The sequence below is a fragment of the Bufo gargarizans genome, chromosome 10, assembly GCF_014858855.1.
Source record: "Bufo gargarizans isolate SCDJY-AF-19 chromosome 10, ASM1485885v1, whole genome shotgun sequence".
In the NCBI taxonomy this organism is placed as follows: Eukaryota; Metazoa; Chordata; class Amphibia; order Anura; family Bufonidae; genus Bufo; species Bufo gargarizans.
This window is the reverse complement of record NC_058089.1, coordinates 44,373,120-44,393,200: the sequence shown is the minus strand read 5'-3', so window position 1 is coordinate 44,393,200 and position 20,081 is coordinate 44,373,120. Positions and strand designations below refer to the sequence as shown.

The following is a 20,081-nucleotide window of genomic DNA, read 5'->3' as shown; positions in this document are numbered from 1 at the left end:
ATGCACAGCTCAGCAGACAGTATCACACAATAGACTTAGATACACAGCAGACAGTGTCACACATGGTAGGATTAGATACACAGCAGACAGTATCACACATGACAAGATTAGATACACAGCTCAGCAGACAGGATCACACATGATAGGATTAGATACACAGCTCAGCAGACAGGATCACACATGATAGGATTAGATACACAGCTCAGCAGACAGGATCACACATGATAGGATTAGATACACAGCTCAGCAGACAGGATCACACATGATAGGATTAGATACACAGCTCAGCAGACAGGATCACACATGATAGGATTAGATACACAGCTCAGCAGACAGGATCACACATGATAGGATTAGATACACAGCTCAGCAGACAGGATCACACATGATAGGATTAGATACACAGCTCAGCAGACAGGATCACACATGTCGCAGTGCAACACTATAGCCTATCATTATAAAAATTGTTGAGACACAATGTCGCGCGACACATGTCGTTGTGTAGCCCTAGCATTAAAGGGGCAACTGTTGTGGAGGTCACTGTTAAGGCAGCAGGGTACTGTGAGGTCACTGTTAAGGGGGCAGGCCCCTGAGGACGTCACTGTCAAGGGAGTGGGGTGCTGTGATACTGTTAAAGGGTCGGGCTGCTGTTAAGGTCCCATTTTAAAGTGGTGGGGCACTGGGGGAGGGGGGGGGCAGTGTTAAGGGGTGGGGTGCTGTAGAGGGCACTGTTATGGGGGGATACTGTTGATATATTTTAACAACACACACAAACATTAAATGAGATACAGGTGAAACTCGAAAAATTAGAATATCGTGCAAGGTTAATTTATTTCAGTAATGCAACTTGAAAAGGTGAAACTAACATATGAGAGAGACTCATTACATGCAGAGCGAGATATTTCAAGCCTTTATTTGTTATAATTTGGATGATTATGGCTTACAGATTATGAAAACCCCAAAGTCACATTTAATACTGGGAATCCGCACTGGTCACCAATGAATAAAGAGGGAGGGGGGCTGCACTGGTCACATTTAATACTGGGGAGGGGGGCCGCACTGGCCACCAATGAATATAGAGGGAGGGGGGCCGCACTGGTCACATTTAATACTGGGAATCCGCACTGGCCACCAATGAATATAGAGGGAGGGGGGCCGCACTGGTCACATTTAATACTGGGAATCCGCACTGGCCACCAATGAATATAGAGGGAGGGGGGCCGCACTAGTCACATTTAATACAGGGGAGGGAGGGGGTCTGCCCCCTCCTGCCTGGCAGCACCTGATCTCTTACAGGGGGATAGGATTCGCACAATTAACCCCTCAGGTGCCGCACCTGAGGGGTTAACTGTGCCGATCATAGCCCCCTGTAAGAGATCGGGTGCTGCCAGGCAGCAGGGGGCAGTCATGTACACAGTTCTCAGTATATTCTAACTTGAAGCGTCCCCATCACCATGGGAACGCCTCTGTGTTAGAATATACTGTCGGATCTGAGTTTCACGATCTATTTAAAATCTGATGGTATATTCTAACAGAGGCATTCTATGATGATGGGGACGCTTCAAGTTAAAATATACCATCGGATTGGAGAAAACTCAGATCTGATGGTATATTAATAGGGACTCCTGACTTTACATTGAAACACAATGGGGGACGGATCCGTTTGAAATTGCACCATATTGTGTCAACGTCAAACGGATCCATCCCCATTGACTTGCATTGTAAGTCTGGACGGAGCCAAACTGAGGCATTCTGAGCGGATCCGCATCTACCCAGAATGCATTGGGGATGTACGGATCCGTTCGGGGCCGCTTGTGAGAGCCTTCAAACGGAACTCACAAGTGGAACCCCGAATGCAAGTGTGAAAGTAGCCTAAAATACGCATTTCAGGGGCAAACAAAATCGACGTCAGTTTCCTGTGTAATAGTCCCTCTGATGCAGCAGATTCTCACTCGGCGCTCTTCGGGAGGGCTAATCTCGTTAATATATAGGAATCTTTTTGTGAAGTCTGTGGGAGACGAATCTCTACCAGTTAGACAAAAATGGGAGAAGGATGTTGGCCCTATATCGGTGGATCAATGGAGTGCAGTATTGGCACTGACGCCTCGGAGTCCGAGCACCGCGCCAAGGTTTCTCAAGTAGCTTGAGTTGAGAAACCTTGGCGCGGTGCTCGGACTCCGATTTCTCCTCCACAGTAGGATATATTGGCTAAACTCTCAATTTTAACATCAGGATGAGGGTCTTGTCAGACCGCAGAGTGCACCTGTCTTTATAAATGTGTGCCATTTTCTTAACTTTGCTGCAGTCTAAAAACTAACCTTAAACACACCTATTATGAAGCAGTCCCCCCTAAGGGTGTTAAACAAGTAGACAGCTCTTCTTTTATAAGAGCTGTTCAGAAAGAATTAGGTTAGGCTACTTTCACACTTGCGCTTTGCCTTTCCGCTATTGAGATCAGTCATAGGATCTCAATAGCTGGGGAAAACGCTTCCGTTTTGTCCCCATTCATTGTCAATTGTCATCAGAATGCATTCCGTTCCGTTTGGCTGCGTCCCCATCGTGGACAGAATAACGCTGCAAGCCGCATTTTTCTGTCCGCGATGTGGTGCGGAGCAAGACGGATCCATCATGACACACAATGTAAGTCAATGGTGGCAGATCCATTTTCTTGGACACAAAAGAAAACTGATCCGTCCCCCATTGACTTAGGGTCCATTCACACGTCCGTAGAACGGGTCCAGATCCATTCCGTTACGTTGCGGAACGAATCCGGACCCATTCATTCTCTATGGGGCCGGAAGAGATGCGGACAGCACCCAGTGTGCTGTCCACATCCGCATTTTCGGAGCGCGGCCCCGATCTTCCAGTCTGCGGCTCCCGAAAAAAATAGAACAACATGTTCTATTCTTGTCTGCAATTGAGGACAAGAATAGGCAGTTCTATGGGGGTGCCGGCCGGGTGTATTGCGGATCTGCAATACAACACGGACGTGTGAATGGACCCATACAATGGTTTTAGAGACAGATCCGTCTTGGCCATTTTAGAGATAATACAACCGGATCCATTCATAACGAATGCAGACAGTTGTACTATTATGATGGAAGCGGTTTTGCTGATCCTTGACAGATCAAGCAAAAACGCTGGTGTGAAGGTAGCCTTAGCTGTCCGAGAGGCCTTCCTAAGGCTGCTTTCACACTAGCGTTCGTTGGTCCGCTCGTGAGCTCCGTTTGAAGGAGCTCACGAGCGGACCCGAACGCCTCCGTCCAGCCCTGATGCAGTCTGAATGGATGCGGATCTGCTCAGACTGCATCAGTCTGGCGGCGTTCAGCCTCCGCTCCGCTCGCCTCCGCACGGACAGGCGGACAGCTGAACGCTGCTTGCAGCGTTCGGGTGTCCGCCTGGCCGTGCGGAGGCGTGCGGATCCGTCCAGACTTACAATGTAAGTCAATGGGGACGGATCCGTTTGAAGATGCCACAATATGGCTCAATCTTCAAGCGGATCCGTCCCCCATTGACTTTACATTGAAAGTCTGGACGGATCCGTCCGAGGCTATTTTCACACTTAGCTTTTTTTTGCCATTTTAATGCAGACGGATCCGTTCTGAACGGAGTCTCCGTCTGCATTAATATGATCGGATCCGTTCAGAACGGATCCGATCGAACGCTAGTGTGAAAGTAGCCTAAGGGGATGGGTGGGTACTATTTCTCATTATAGAGAGAAATATTGTAGGCCAGGCAGCGCTCATCTGGATTTCTGGGGAAAAATATACGCAAATGAGCTTGTTACATCTGCTGGCCGTGTCCGTATTTCAGGCCACAAAATATAGATACTTTTCCGGTGTATTTAGTTTTTTCTCATTCCCATCATTATAAGGGGCTATTCTCATCAGCAATACAGACCAGAATACGACATGTTGTATAAACTTTGTGGAACGGCTCACACGGAGCGGCAGAAAAATACAGATGTGAGTATGACCCCATAGAAATGAGTCAATGTGTGCTATCTGTAAAAAAAATGCTATGTACTGTTAGAAGCTGTGACAGTTACAGGGAGAGAGCTGCAGCAGAAAGGACACACACCCGAACTGTGATAGGGAGAAAGATGCAGCAAAATGGGCACACCCCCTGAGCCGTCAGCCTGAAGAGAATTTACTAAGCAATGGGAGTGGGGAAGCTCTGGACCCATGTGAGGCACAGGGCTGGCTATAGCTTTGTTAGAAAGAGATTGTCATGTGCTATATGATGTCCGATTTTCATTTTTTACATCAATCATGGGATAGCCTCTTTAATTTTACCTTCTCCCTGTTACCTTTTGGTACAACCAAGTGTACCAGAAATGTACGTGGATTCTGCTGTGGACATTCCTGCAGATTTCACGCCACAAAAGGTGACGCGATAAAGAAATTACAATCTACACCAAAGGTCAGATTTCTTGCAGTTTTTTCTGTAACACACTGCAGACTTTCCACCCACAGGTAGTGCATCCACTACATGTGACTAGTGCAAACTGGATGCAATAAACCTGCTATATAGGTAACTTAAAGGGACCACAGCTGAAAAAAGGCGCTATGCAGATCATGTACATTACAAGGTGAGGGAGTTTTGCCGTTTGCAGTTGTAGTATGTACCTTGTATAGTACGTTTGAAGAAAGCTTTACAGGCTTCACAGGAAGCAACTCCATAGTGGTATCCAGACGCCACGTCGCCACACACCAGGCAGAGCCTTTTAGGGATCGAGTTTAGGACATATTTGCCTCTTCCAGGTGTATCTTCTTGTTCATCATCACCCGCCCTGCAGCAGCGTGGACCCTGTGGTTCTGGCCCATGTCCACTACTATCACTAGATCCACTAGGGCTCCGGCGTCCAATGCTTTCTGGCGTTCCTGGTTCTGCCTTGATGCAGAGATCAGGGCGTCTGTCACGAGAAGACATGATCAAGAAGTGTTCTGCGAAAGGGAATAAAAAGGTTTGTTAGAATTCTGCTAATAAAATGTACGGTAATTATTGTGATAATCTAATTCCTGACCACCGCTGACGGAAATACAACGTGGCTGGCCGTCATTCGAGTGAGTGCCACCGATACCAGTCTTCAGTAACCCTTTATATACCAGTGCATTCAGTAACCCTTTCTATCAGATACAGCAGAGAGCTGCTACACTGGAGAACTCTGCAACATGTGAAATTTACAGCAACGCTGGAAGAAACCCACAGCTGATAAAAGGGTGTGGATTTCAATGCACCCAGATCTTTTCCATTACAAGTGACTGGAGCGTTGCACAATACAATTTACAGACACCATACGATGGTCTTACCCTAAAAGGAACCTGTCATCAGGAGGGCAGGAGATAGGACTTGTGACTTGGCTGATCCAGCTACCTGGTGACGATGTCAGGTACATTTGCAAAGTTGATTTTTGACATGAAGACAATACGTTTGAGCGTAAACGCCAGTTTAGGAACAATGGGAGGATGACCAGTAGGAACATGTAATTAGCTCTACAGGTCAATCCTAACGACAGGTTTCCTTTAGGGGCCTTCATGCCGATGTATTTCACAGACAGCCTAGTAATTGCGATGAGTGTCATGTAAGGCCGCGTTCTTCAATCTTTCCCTATCCAAAATCAGCATGTATTTACTCACAAAACAATGGGTGAAATTTATAGTAAAATCCACAAGAAATCCGAGCTGGAGCGGGCATGCTGTACATATATATTAATGCATTTATGAAGCCTAATAAGCTTTACCTTCCCAGTAAAGTCACTGCAGATGAAATGAGAATAAGGGCTCATTCAGATGACCATAGGAATGGGTTCGCATCCGTTCCACAATCGGGCCGCAATAGATCCGTACTTACGTTCTGCGGCCCCACAAAAAAGATAGAGCGTGTCCTATTCTTTTCTGCAACTGCGGATAAGAAGAGGCATTTTCTATCATAGCGTCGGCCATGTGCGGTCTACAAAATGTGGAACGCACACGGGCCGTTATCAGGTGTTTTGCGGATCTTCAGTATGCATACCACAAAACACCACGGCTGTCTCAATGAGCCCTATATCGTTTGATTTTCTTGACAATATTAACAGATTAGGAGTCCCGGTACCAGAACTTCCCTTCAGCTTATCATCAGGGAATTCCTGTGGTCCACGGTACGGGCTATGGGGGAATTCATCATGAGGAGAATATTTGAAGTCAATTTCTTTGGATCAAAATACTTCAACACAGACTCAAATTTATCAAATGTTGCACGTTGTTTGTTAAATTTGGCTTTTCTTTAAACCTGGCACTATTGTCTAGAAATGCTGCTCCAGTTTTCTACATCGACCCTCTACTGAAGTGACTGTGACCTTTAAAAAAATAAAATAAAAATTCCCAAAAAGTCCCAGTGACATATCAGGGGTGACACTCACTGACACTAACCATGCCCACTTGTCCACTCACTTTTCAAAACTGGTGACAGTGGTGAAAAAATGAAAAAGTTTTGCGCAGCTGACCCGAAAAAGTTACAAAAGCACAGAAATCTGGAGTGCGGGGCTTGAAAAAGTCCCCCTATGTTTTTTAAAAAAATGCGATCCATAACTTTTTGTTATTTCCACACAGAGTGTGTGACGGCTTGTGTATTTCAAGATGAGCTGTATTTATTAATGGGAAGCATACAATGGGATCGCTAGTGATGGGGTAACGTTTATGCAATCTTTTGGGGCAGTGATACCCCTCCTCCTGTCTAACTGCATTAGATGCTGCTGTCTCTTGATAGTTGCGATCACAGCTGTTGCAAGCCGTTGTCAGCTGTATTAAAGGGAGCCACCGCTACCACAATACTGAATGGGAGCCACCGCTACCACAATACTGAATGGGAGCCACCGCTACCACAATACTGAATGGGAGCCACCGCTACCACAATACTGAATGGGAGCCACCGCTACCACAATACTGAATGGGAGCCACCGCTACCACAATACTGAATGGGAGCCACCGCTACCACAATACTGAATGGGAGCCACCGCTACCACAATACTGAATGGGAGCCACCGCTACCACAATACTGAATGGGAGCCACCGCTACCACAATACTGAATGGGAGCCACCGCTACCACAATACTGAATGGGAGCCACCGCTACCACAATACTGAATGGGAGCCACCGCACCACAGTACTGAATGGGAGCCACCGCTACCATTTATTTCTATGGGGCCGATGGGAATAGCCAAGCCAGTGCTCTTCTATTTTCAGCGGCAGCATAGGAATCAATAAAGGGCGGCTACGCATGTGCAATGCGCCCACCACAACTTTCGGGCCTCCGTTTTCAGTGTATGTGCGGGACCCACACCTATCAGACAATGGGGGCATATCCTAGCGATATGCCCCCATTGTCTGAAATGGGAAAGCCCTTTTATACATGCCATGGATGGGGGACAATTAACAGCAAAGAGCATTCGTATGAACTTTTGTTCCTGATAATAGCCTATGTAAAGATGCTTGGGTGATTGCATCTTTAATCCTGCACCTAAAATCACTGTTTTCCACCACCACATCTTCCTGTGAACAAAGAGTTTGTACGGGGCCGCACAAACACAGTGGTGCTCATCCATCGCCCATATGGACATCATTCCAACATGTAAATGCAGCTCTCTCCTCTGCTAAATGACCAGGAAATTATCAGGAACAAATGGTTTGTCCCCAATAATTGCCAATCTATCAGCCCATGTAAAAGAACCCTAAGGGTATGGCCGGGCTGGGCTCAAGAACCATGTGGCCAAACAGCCTGCACCGGGCCCTAATTAAACTAATAAGACCGGACTATTTAGACGGTCTGCATTGTTAATTTCCGCGTGGCCCCTGCAATGCTGCACAGTCACAATGCAGATTGGCTTGAACAGTGTGGTCTAAGTTTAAGTAGAGTCCAGTACAGCCAAGGGGGTTCTTGATCGCAGCATGGCCACATCCCAAATGTCACATGACTGTGCCATTTTGCCAAACACAGTCTGCACCCACCACGTATGGAGGGGGCACTGCTCCTGACCCTGCTCTGTATTACCATTACATGAACCTCACAGTGTGTTAAATGGGGGTTGCCCATCTCAGACATTGATGGTATATTGCTAGGATATGCTATCAGTGTCAGATAGAAGCAGGTCTCACCTTTGGGACCCACTCCCATCTCCAAAACGGTGCCCCCAGAACTGAAGGGCACACTGCAGGGGCGCTCTCCATTCACTGCTATGGGAGTTCTAAAAATAGCTAAGTCGAGCGTGCTTGGCTATTTTTGGAAGATCCATAGCGGAGATCACAGAACGCACCGCACATGCACGGCCACATCTCCATTCACCGCTATGGGAGTCCAAAAATAGCAGTCAGTGCTTAGCTATTATTGGAACTCTCATAGCGGTGAACAGAGGGTGGCTGCGCTTGCGGTCTCAGAGGTGGGATTAGAACCTGATGCTGACTAGAATATCCTTGTGATATGCCATCAATGTCCGAGATGGGAATAGCCCTTTAAGGGATTAGAAACGTATACATTTTGGGTTATACTGTCACCCGTTGACAGTAGCGTAGTACAGTATACTATTCTGCCGTCCCAAAAAAAGTATATGCCATCATAACGGATACAAATGTTCTTGAAAGCATCTGACTGGTGGGGTCTGACACCCGGGACCCCCGCCGATCAGCTGTTTGAGAAGGCAGCAGCGCCGCGGCCTTCTCACTGTTTTCCACTGGCCCAGTGACGTCACGACTAGTATCACTGGCCTGGGTGCGGCTAAGCTCCATTCACTTGGATGGCCAGGCCAGTTGATACAAGCAGTGACGTCACTGGGCCGGCGGTAAACAGTGAGAAGGCCGCGGCACTGCTGCCTTCTCAAACAGCTGATCGGCGGGGGTCCCGGGTGTCAGACCCCACCAGTCAGATGCTGATGATCTATCCAGAGGATAGATCACAGTTAAAACAAACTGCAGAACCCCTTTAACATTATGTGAAGAGGGCCTTAGATTTATCCAGGGCAGTGCCTGTCGATGCCTGGTATCATGGAGAAGCCCGTGCAGACGACATTCATGGAGGCCGCATACATCAGACAGAGGTAGATTGAACAAATAGCTGCATTTTAGTCCATATTGGTCGCTACTTGCCATACGGTCAATGACACCGTTCCAAGAACGAACAATCTTAGGGCTCATGCACACAACCATTGGATGTTTTGTGGTCTGTAAATTGCAGATCCGCAAAACACAGATAACGTCCATGTGCGTTATGCGGACAACAATAGGACACGTTCAATTTTTTTGCAGAACGGACATATGGAAACAGAATGCACAGAGTCATTTCGTGGGGGGTGGGGGGGGGGGGGCACTGAAGTTAATGGTTCTACATATGGACCGCAACAAAAACAGAATGGACATGGAAAAAAAATATATGTTTGTATGCATGAGCCCTTACTGGGAATTTTCTGCGGACTAGTGATGAAAATCTAAAACAGAATTTAAAGCCGCAGACTAAATCGGTATAGCCACCAGTGCCTAGTGAGCAGGATCAACCCCTGCTAAGGCAGACAGCGTTAGGGCTTATACACACGTCCGCAAAAAACAAACAAAAAAAAAACGGAAGTTACTTTGTGTGCAGTCCATTTCAGTATGTCTGTTCCGCAAAAAGAATAGAACATGTCCCATTACTGTCCGCATTACGGACTGTTCTATTAGGGGCCAGCTGTTCTTTTCCACAAAATACGGAATGCACACAGATGTCATCCGTATTTTCTGCGGACCGCAAAATACATATGTTCGTGTGCATGAGGCCTTAGGGTTCACTTAGTTTAGGAAACCAAGTTAAATGGCTGAAAAGAATTCATCTCGACTGATCATAGTTGTTTCTGAAATTTGGCAACAAGACTTATCCAACCCATAAAGTAACCTAATGTCTGAGTACCTGTATCTTGTGGACACCTTCTAGAAAAGTCAATGCAGGGATACAGGTCACAGGTAAAAGAAGAACTGCAGGTAAGAAAAAAATAAACCTGTGACTATGGAAACTGGAGACACCATAGTCAGAGGAATGTCAGGACTTCTATTGTACATTGTTTCCAGCAGATCGAAACAGCCTCCAACTACACAGGAGAGAAGCTCTAAGGCCTCTTTCACACGGCCGTTGCGGAAACATGTGCGGGTGCGTTGCGGGAACACCCGCGATTTTTCTGCGCGAGTGCAAAACATTGTCATGCAATTTGCACTTGCGTGAGAAAAATCACGCATGTTTGGTACCCAAACCCGAACTTCTTCACAGAAGTTCGGGTCTGAGATCGGTGTTCTGTAGATTGTATTATTTTACCTTATAACATGGTTATAAGGGAAAATAATAGCATTCTGACTACAGAATGCATAGTACAATAGCGCTGGAGGGGTTAAAAAAAAAAATATATATATTTTAACTCACCTTAGTCCACTTGCTCGCGCAGCCGGCATCAACTTCTGTCTTCATCTTAGCTTTGTGTAGCAACAGGACCTGTGGTGACGTCACTCCGGTCATCACATGATCCATCACCATGGTAAAAGATCATGTGACGGATCATGTGATGACTGTAACGTCACCAAAGGTCCTTGTTGCTACACAAAGCTAAGATGAAGACAGAAGGAGATGCCGGCAAGTGGACTAAGGTCAGTTAAAATATATATATATATATATATATATATATATATATATTTTAACCCCTCCAGCGCTATTTTACTATGCATTCTGTATTCAGAATGCTATTATTTTCCCTTATAACCATGTTATAAGGGGAAATAATAATGATCGGGTCTCCATCCCCATCGTCTCCTAGCAACCGTGCGTGAAAATCACACCACATCCGCACTTGCTTGCTGATGCTTGCGATTTTCACGCAGCCCTATTCATTTCTATGGGGCCTGCGTTACGTGAAAAACGCTGAATATAGAGCATGCTGCGATTTTCACGCAACGCACAAGTGATGCGTGAAAATCACCGCTCATGTGAACAGCCCCATAGAAATGAATGGGTCGGTATTCAGTGCGGGTGCAATGCGTTCAACTCACGCATCGCATCCGCGCGGAATACTCGCCCGTGTGAAAGGGGCCTAAGGCTGGCTGCAGCGCTTTGGTGTCTGTCTGACGAAACTGAGCCAAACGGATCCGTCCTGGCACACAATGAAGGTCAACGGGGACGGATCCGTCCTGGCACACAATAAAGGTCAACGGGGACGGATCTGTCCTGGCACACAATGAAGGTCAACGGGGACGGATCCGTCCTGGCACACAATGAAGGTCAACGGGGACGGATCCGTCCTGGCACACAATAAAGGTCAACGGGGACGGCTCCGTCCTGGCACACAATGAAGGTCAACGGGGACGGATCCGTCCTGGCACACAATGAAGGTCAACAGGGACGGATCCGTCCTGGCACACAATGAAGGTCAACGGGGACGGATCCGTCCTGGCACACAATGTAAGTCAATGGGGACGGATCCGTTTTCTATGGCACAATAGAAAACGGATCCGTCCTCCATTGACTTTCAATGGTGTCCAAGATGGAACCGTCTTAGCTATGTTACAGATAATACAAACGGATCAGTTCTAAACGGATGCAGACTGAGGTACTATCTGAACGTGACGGATCCGCACAAAACGCAAAAGTAGCCTTAGCGCCCTCAACTAATCACACAATAAAAAGAAGCTACCCTGAGATCATCTCATACTTTTCTGCAACTGGGACTTGACTTGTAAGACCAGAGGAGGTAGGTGACCTTTGCTCTGGTAAAGCCTCACACACAGACTGGTTTAGCAATAACCTCAGGGTGTAAAGGACAAGGACTGGAGCTCCGTTGTAGCAACACAGCTATGTTGACGGCGTATACAGGAGATAAAGCGAGCAAGAAACGTATATGGCCAGGAATGGTTTTCAGAAAACAAAGGTTGAAAGGCTGGAGAGGAGAGACTGGACCGTCACCTAATGGTAAGGCGCTGCGGAATATGTCAGCGCTATATAAGGGAGCGCATGAACAGGAAAGGTACAGTACAAATTCTAATGAAGCCACAGGTCGCTTTATTTCTGTAGGGAAAATGAAAACTAGAGAAAAAGAGCAATAAAATGTCAGCACAGGAGGCGCAGAAGGTCAGCAACTGGTCAGTTTACCTTTGACCTGTGCCCCCTCCCCCTAATCTCTCCAGTGCCGCGGCTGACCGGGCATGCCTCCCGGGTCTATAAACCTAGAAAGGAGGAATACAAAGAACATGGACACTCACAAGGATATACACATGAAGGCGACACTATGCTGCCGCTGCTGTGGGGCGGACACCCTCTGTCCTCAGCTCGGGGTAGACTTGGCTGACGGCTGTTATAAGAGGAGTAACATCTGTGGATAGAAGAACACAAGGCGTCACGACGTCACCGCTACATGTGCTGCGCTCCTTATCTTCAGGAAACCACTTTACTTCAGGACACATGCATGCTCGGCCGAGCCAAGGGGGCACGTGTGTGGAGTGCATGGCCGTCCTGAGTCCTTCAGTTGTCATTGCTATATCTGGTCCTGGGGAAGCCACAGGACCGACCACCCAGCTTTCCCAGACTCCAGAAGGCGAGGTGAACGTATCACGGCAGAAGCAGATTCCTTAGTAACAACCTGGATGGGAGCTGCAATGGCAGTAGTCACCCAGCTTTCCCAGGTACACAAATAGTTAAAAACTGAATACATTTAACAGCTTGACAGACAAGGATTTGTATCCACTGGGATTTGGGATTTTAGAGGTTAACGCTTTCGAACACCCTGCAGACCAAAGCGTCTAAACTGCAATCAAATATCTCAGATAGGATTATATATAAAGAGAAGAATTACAGCCAGACCTCCGAAATAATATCGCCCCCCACAGAAGGGCTCGTGTCTGAGCAGTGCTATGCTGCAGCCGCGTACACTGACCCAGCGCTCCAGAATCCCAATGACCTTGCCTCAAAGTCACCGCACAAGAGCACAACACAGCTACAATCACCTGCTATACACCGTCCAGACGTACACATAGGGAGAGCGCCTGCACCCAGATACCCAACAGGTAATCACACACTATACAGGTAATCACACACACTAGAGTACCGCACAACACAGCTACAATCACCTGCTATACACCGTCCAGACGTACACATAGGGAGAGCGCCTGCACCCAGATACCCAACAGGTAATCACACACTATACAGGTAATCACACACACTAGAGTACCGCACAACACAGCTACAATCACCTGCTATACACCGTCCAGACGTACACATAGGGAGAGCGCCTGCACCCAGATACCCAACAGGTAATCACACACTATACAGGTAATCACACACACTAGAGTACCGCACAACACAGCTACAATCACCTGCTATACACCGTCCAGACGTACACATAGGGAGAGCGCCTGCACCCAGATACCCAACAGGTAATCACACACTATACAGGTAATCACACACACTAGAGTACCGCACAACACAGCTACAATCACCTGCTATACACCGTCCAGACGTACACATAGGGAGAGCGCCTGCACCCAGATACCCAACAGGTAATCACACACTATACAGGTAATCACACATACTATACACAGGTAATCACACATACTATACAGGTAATCACACATACTATACACAGGTAATCACACACACTAGAGTACCGCACAACAGCACAACACAGCTACAATCACCTGCTATACACCGTCCATACGTACACATAGGGAGAGCGCCTGCACCCAGATACCCAACAGGTAATCACATACTATACAGGTAATCACACATACTATACACAGGTAATCACACACACTACAGCACCGCACAAGAGCACAACACAGCTACAATCACCTGCTATACATCGTCCAGACGTACACATGGTGAGTGGGCCTGCACCCAGATACCCAACAGGTAATCACACACTATACAGGTAATCACACATACTATACACAGGTAATCACACATACTATACACAGGTAATCACACATACTATACAGGTAATCACACATACTATACACAGGTAATCACACATACTATACAGGTAATCACACATACTATACACAGGTAATCACACACACTAGAGTACCGCACAACACAGCTACAATCACCTGCTATACACCGTCCAGACGTACACATAGGGAGAGGGCCTGCACCCAGATACCCAACAGGTAATCACACATACTATACACAGGTAATCACACACTATACAGGTAATCACACACACACACTACAGCACCGCACAACAGCACAACACAGCTACAATCACCTGCTATATACCGTCCAGACGTACACATAGGGAGAGGGCCTGCACCCAGATACCCAACAGGTAATCACACACTATACAGGTAATCACATATACTATACACAGGTAATCACACATACTATACAGGTAATCACACACACTAGAGCACCGCACAAGAGCACAACACAGCTACAATCACCTGCTATACACCGTCCAGACGTACACATAGGGAGAGGGCCTGCACCCAGATACCCAACAGGTAATCACACATACTATACACAGGTAATCACACACTATACAGGTAATCACACACTATACAGCACCGCACAAGAGCACAACACAGCTATAATCACCTGCTATATACCGTCCAGACGTACACATGGTGAGAGGGCCTGCACCCAGATACCCAACAGGTAATCACACACTATACAGGTAATCACACACACTAGAGTACCGCACAACACAGCTACAATCACCTGCTATACACCGTCCAGACGTACACATAGGGAGAGCGCCTGCACCCAGATACCCAACAGGTAATCACACACTATACAGGTAATCACACACACTAGAGTACCGCACAACACAGCTACAATCACCTGCTATACACCGTCCAGACGTACACATAGTGAGAGCGCCTGCACCCAGATACCCAACAGGTAATCACACACTATACAGGTAATCACACACACTAGAGTACCGCACAACACAGCTACAATCACCTGCTATACACCGTCCAGACGTACACATAGGGAGAGCGCCTGCACCCAGATACCCAACAGGTAATCACACACTATACAGGTAATCACACACACTAGAGTACCGCACAACACAGCTACAATCACCTGCTATACACCGTCCAGACGTACACATAGTGAGAGCGCCTGCACCCAGATACCCAACAGGTAATCACACACTATACAGGTAATCACACATACTATACACAGGTAATCACACATACTATACACAGGTAATCACACATACTATACACAGGTAATCACACACACTAGAGTACCGCACAACACAGCTACAATCACCTGCTATACACCGTCCATACGTACACATAGGGAGAGCGCCTGCACCCAGATACCCAACAGGTAATCACATACTATACAGGTAATCACACATACTATACACAGGTAATCACACATACTATACAGGTAATCACATACTATACAGGTAATCACACATACTATACACAGGTAATCACACACACTACAGCACCGCACAAGAGCACAACACAGCTACAATCACCTGCTATACACCGTCCAGACGTACACATGGTGAGAGGGCCTGCACCCAGATACCCAACAGGTAATCACACACTATACAGGTAATCACACATACTATACACAGGTAATCACACATACTATACAGGTAATCACACATACTATACACAGGTAATCACACACACTAGAGTACCGCACAACACAGCTACAATCACCTGCTATACACCGTCCAGACGTACACATAGGGAGAGGGCCTGCACCCAGATACCCAACAGGTAATCACACATACTATACACAGGTAATCACACACTATACAGGTAATCACACACACACACACACACACTACAGCACCGCACAACAGCACAACACAGCTACAATCACCTGCTATATACCGTCCAGACGTACACATAGGGAGAGCGCCTGCACCCAGATACCCAACAGGTAATCACACACTATACAGGTAATCACATATACTATACACAGGTAATCACACATACTATACAGGTAATCACACACACTAGAGCACCGCACAAGAGCACAACACAGCTACAATCACCTGCTATACACCGTCCAGACGTACACATAGGGAGAGGGCCTGCACCCAGATACCCAACAGGTAATCACACATACTATACACAGGTAATCACACACTATACAGCACCGCACAAGAGCACAACACAGCTATAATCACCTGCTATATACCGTCCAGACGTACACATGGTGAGAGGGCCTGCACCCAGATACCCAACAGGTAATCACACACTATACAGGTAATCACACACACTAGAGCACCGCACAACACAGCTACAATCACCTGCTATATACCGTCCACATAGTGAGAGGGCCTGCAACAGGTAATCACACACACTATACACAGTATAGATAATCACACACTATATACAGTTATCACACACACTATACACAGTAATCACACACACACTATACACAGTAATCACACACACACTATACACAGTAATCACACACACTATACACAGTAATCACACACACACTATACACAGTAATCACACACACTATACACAGTAATCACACACACTATACACAGTAATCACACACACTATACACAGTAATCACACACACTATACACAGTAATCACACACACTATACACAGTAATCACACACACTATACACAGTAATCACACACACTATACACAGTAATCACACACACTATACACAGTTATCACACACACTATACACAGTTATCACACACACTATACACAGTTATCACACACACTATACACAGTTATCACACACACTATATACAGTTATCACACACACTATATACACAGTAATCACACACACTATATACACAGTAATCACACACACTATATACACAGTAATCACACACACTATATACACAGTAATCACACACACTATATACACAGTAATCACACACACTATACACAGTAATCACACACACTATACACAGTAATCACACACACTATACACAGTAATCACACACACTATACACAGTAATCACACACACTATACACAGTAATCACACACACTATATACACAGTAATCACACACACTATATACACAGTAATCACACACACTATACACAGTAATCACACACACTATACACAGTAATCACACACACTATACACAGTAATCACACACACTATACACAGTAATCACACACACTATATACAGTTATCACACACACTATATACAGTAATTACACACACTATATACAGTTATCACACACACTATATACACAGTAATCACACACACTATACACAGTTATCACACACACTATACACAGTTATCACACACACTATACACAGTTATCACACACACTATACACAGTTATCACACACACTATATACAGTTATCACACACACTATACACAGTAATCACACACACTATATACAGTAATTACACACACTAGCCTGTGTGTGCACATATATCTCACAATCGCCTCTCCCTCCCATTATACAGAGACGTTCACACATGATACATGCGTTATCTCTACAGTTCCCCTCTGTGACACAGACTTGCGGCACATGTCTGGAAACGTCTCAGTCTGTACAGCAGCAAATATCTGCTGCGTTCACGTGTGCGACATCTGCACAACTTCCAAATTATTTTAGGTGACAAAACCTCCTTAAAAAAAAAAAAAGTTTGTCAGGACCTTAGACTAAGAGGAGAATCTCACAAACTGCACCCGTATACAAGCCGTGTACGGCCTCCCCCACATAGACTGCTGTGCACACACTGCTGTACCTCCGTCAGGCTCCTGTTGTCATCGCGCTGCTGTGACCCCGGGCACACGGACTCACTCCGGGCTCTTCCCGCACATGTACACGGGCTGCTCTCCTGGACGTACACTCAGCTGTGGAGGACACGGCAGAGGACACGGCTGCTCATACACACACTCACACTCCGTGTCACACACTCACACACAGACACACTTCCTACACCGGCTCCTCCCCCCGCCCGTGACCAGCAGGGAAGGGGCGGGGCCTCGCCTGTTCCGCAGCCGCACTGCTTGTCTAGGAAGCGGCCGGCATTGGCGCCTCGTCCTGTGCGCCGCCGGCTTCTTTGCATATTCTATGAGGGGGCATTTAGCCGGGGCTACAATGGGAGAACAGTAATTGCTGAGGCTTGTCTTATGTACTAATGCCTGAGAGCGGGGGCATGTAGGGTGAGGGCTGCGTGCACATACGGTCCGTGCACACGGTGCTGCACCTTGCGTTACTGAGGGTCTGCCTGAGCCCCGTTAGAACGTCCTTGGTGCGACCTTGAGGCAGTGAAGTGAATGCTGCGGGTCCTGTGACTCCTCCTGTGCCTCAGTGTGGTCACACGGCCGTCTGTGACCTTCAGCAGCTGATCCGCTCTGTCAGACGGGCGTGTGGATTATGTGCGGCAGACACAAGTACCGTGTCCTTCACATGACCTCTGCTGGAGGACCCCTCCTCTCCCAGCATGAGGAGAGCCTCCTGACAGCAGCAGCCTGGTGTCCACTGAATGCCCATGGAGATCAGCATCAGTCTGGTGTCCACTGAATGCCCATGGAGATCAGCCTCCTGACAGCAGCAGCCTGGCATCTACTGGATGCCCATCGAGATCAGCATCAGTCTGGTGTCCACTGAATGCCCATGGAGATCAGCATCAGTCTGGTGTCCACTGAATGCCCACTGAGTTCAGCCTGGTATCCACTGAATGCCCATGGAGATCAGCATCCTGGCATCGACTAAATGCCCACGGAGTTCAGCCTCCTGACAGCAGCAGCCTGGTGTCTACTGAATGCCCACGGAATTCAGCCTGGCATCCACTGAATGCCCATAGAGTTCAGCCTGGCATCCACTGAATGCCCATGGAGTTCAGCATCAGCCTGGTGTCCACGGAATGCCCACGGAGTTCAGCATCCTGGCATCCACGGAATGCCCACGGAGTTCAGCCTGGCATCCACTGAATGACCATGGAGTTCAGCCTCCTGACAGCATCAGCCTGGCATCTACTGAATGCCCACGGAGTTCAGCCTGGTGTCCACTGAATGCCCACGGAGTTCACCCTGGTGTCCACTGAATGCCCATGGTTCTTCAGTGTGACTGCCATTCCCCCATTACTGGGGCCCCTTCCCATTTCTCACCCTGCAGTTATCGGCCCCATTGTCGCTCAGCGGCTGCGTCTTCCAATCCGCTGTGTGCTGCTCTGCTGCGCTTGTCATGGATTTTCACCTCGGATTTTGCAGTTTACATCACATTGTGAATGTACCAGAGCGGGCCTGCAGTGTGTAGCCTTAGCCTGACTGCTGCTGGGGGCGATATAGTGATCAGTGCAGTCATAGAAATGAATGGCTTGCATCGCCCAAGACCCCAGAATCATAAAAAATCCAACCTTACAGATTTTTCTTAGATTCTGCAGTTGCTTCAAACTTGCGAGTTGCACTGCGACCCCATTCATTTCTATGGGTGCACTGTGATACTTGGTCAGGTGACGTCTGTCGCACCCGAGATTGCTGTGTAGCCCCATCCTTAGGCCTCATGCACCCGGCCGTTGCCGTATTGCAGTCCGCAACACATGGGCACTGGCCGTGTGCACCCCGTATTACAGATGTGGACCCATTCACTTGAACAGGTCCGCAATCTAGAAGGTCAGGGTGGAACAGAGGCACGGAAGCACTACAGGGTGCTTCTGTGTGGTTTCTGTCCGTGCCTCCGCACCGCAAAAAGGTAGGGCATGCACTACGTTTTGCTGTGCGGATTGCAGACCCCATTCAAGTGAATGGGTCCACGATCCGCATGCGGCAGCCCTACGGTCAGTGTCCATGCATTGAGGACCGCAGCACAGGCCCGGACGGCGGTTTGTGTGCATGAGGCCTTACAGTCATCAGAGAATGAACGTGTATGTCAGATACATCTACACCCTGGTGCAGCCATTACTAACAGATGATGAGTAGGCCCTATGCACGCGACCATATTCGTTGTGGTCCACACATCACAGATCCACAAAATATGGATGCCGTCCGCATTTTATTTGCGGGCCCATTGTTTTCAATAGGTCTGTGGTCGGCATTTTGCTGATATACAGTGGTCTATCTTTTTTGAGTAACTGATGTACAGATGTGGAAAGCACACATATGATCCGGGGAGGTTCTGCATCCGTATGTC

General features: G+C 47.4%; 1 protein-coding gene across 3 annotated transcripts in view; it reads right to left on the bottom strand.

Annotated features, from left to right (window-relative positions):
• ESRRA (estrogen related receptor alpha) overlaps positions 1-17,892 on the bottom strand; it is a 48,405-nt gene extending 30,513 nt beyond the window's left edge. The window contains exons 1-3 of one of the 3 annotated variants that reach the window (XM_044270761.1): positions 17,692-17,892; positions 12,243-12,352; positions 4,629-4,946 (exon numbers count right to left, since the gene is read on the bottom strand). In XM_044270761.1, the coding sequence (XP_044126696.1) occupies positions 4,629-4,932 (304 nt within the window). In that variant the 5' untranslated portion in view covers positions 4,933-4,946; positions 12,243-12,352; positions 17,692-17,892. Of the gene's footprint in view, positions 1-4,628; positions 4,947-12,242; positions 12,353-12,983; positions 13,540-17,691 lie in introns of those variants that run through there. The other 2 variants (XM_044270762.1, XM_044270763.1) reach the window with 2 other exon arrangements.
• Between the last annotated feature and the right edge of the window lie 2,189 nt (positions 17,893-20,081).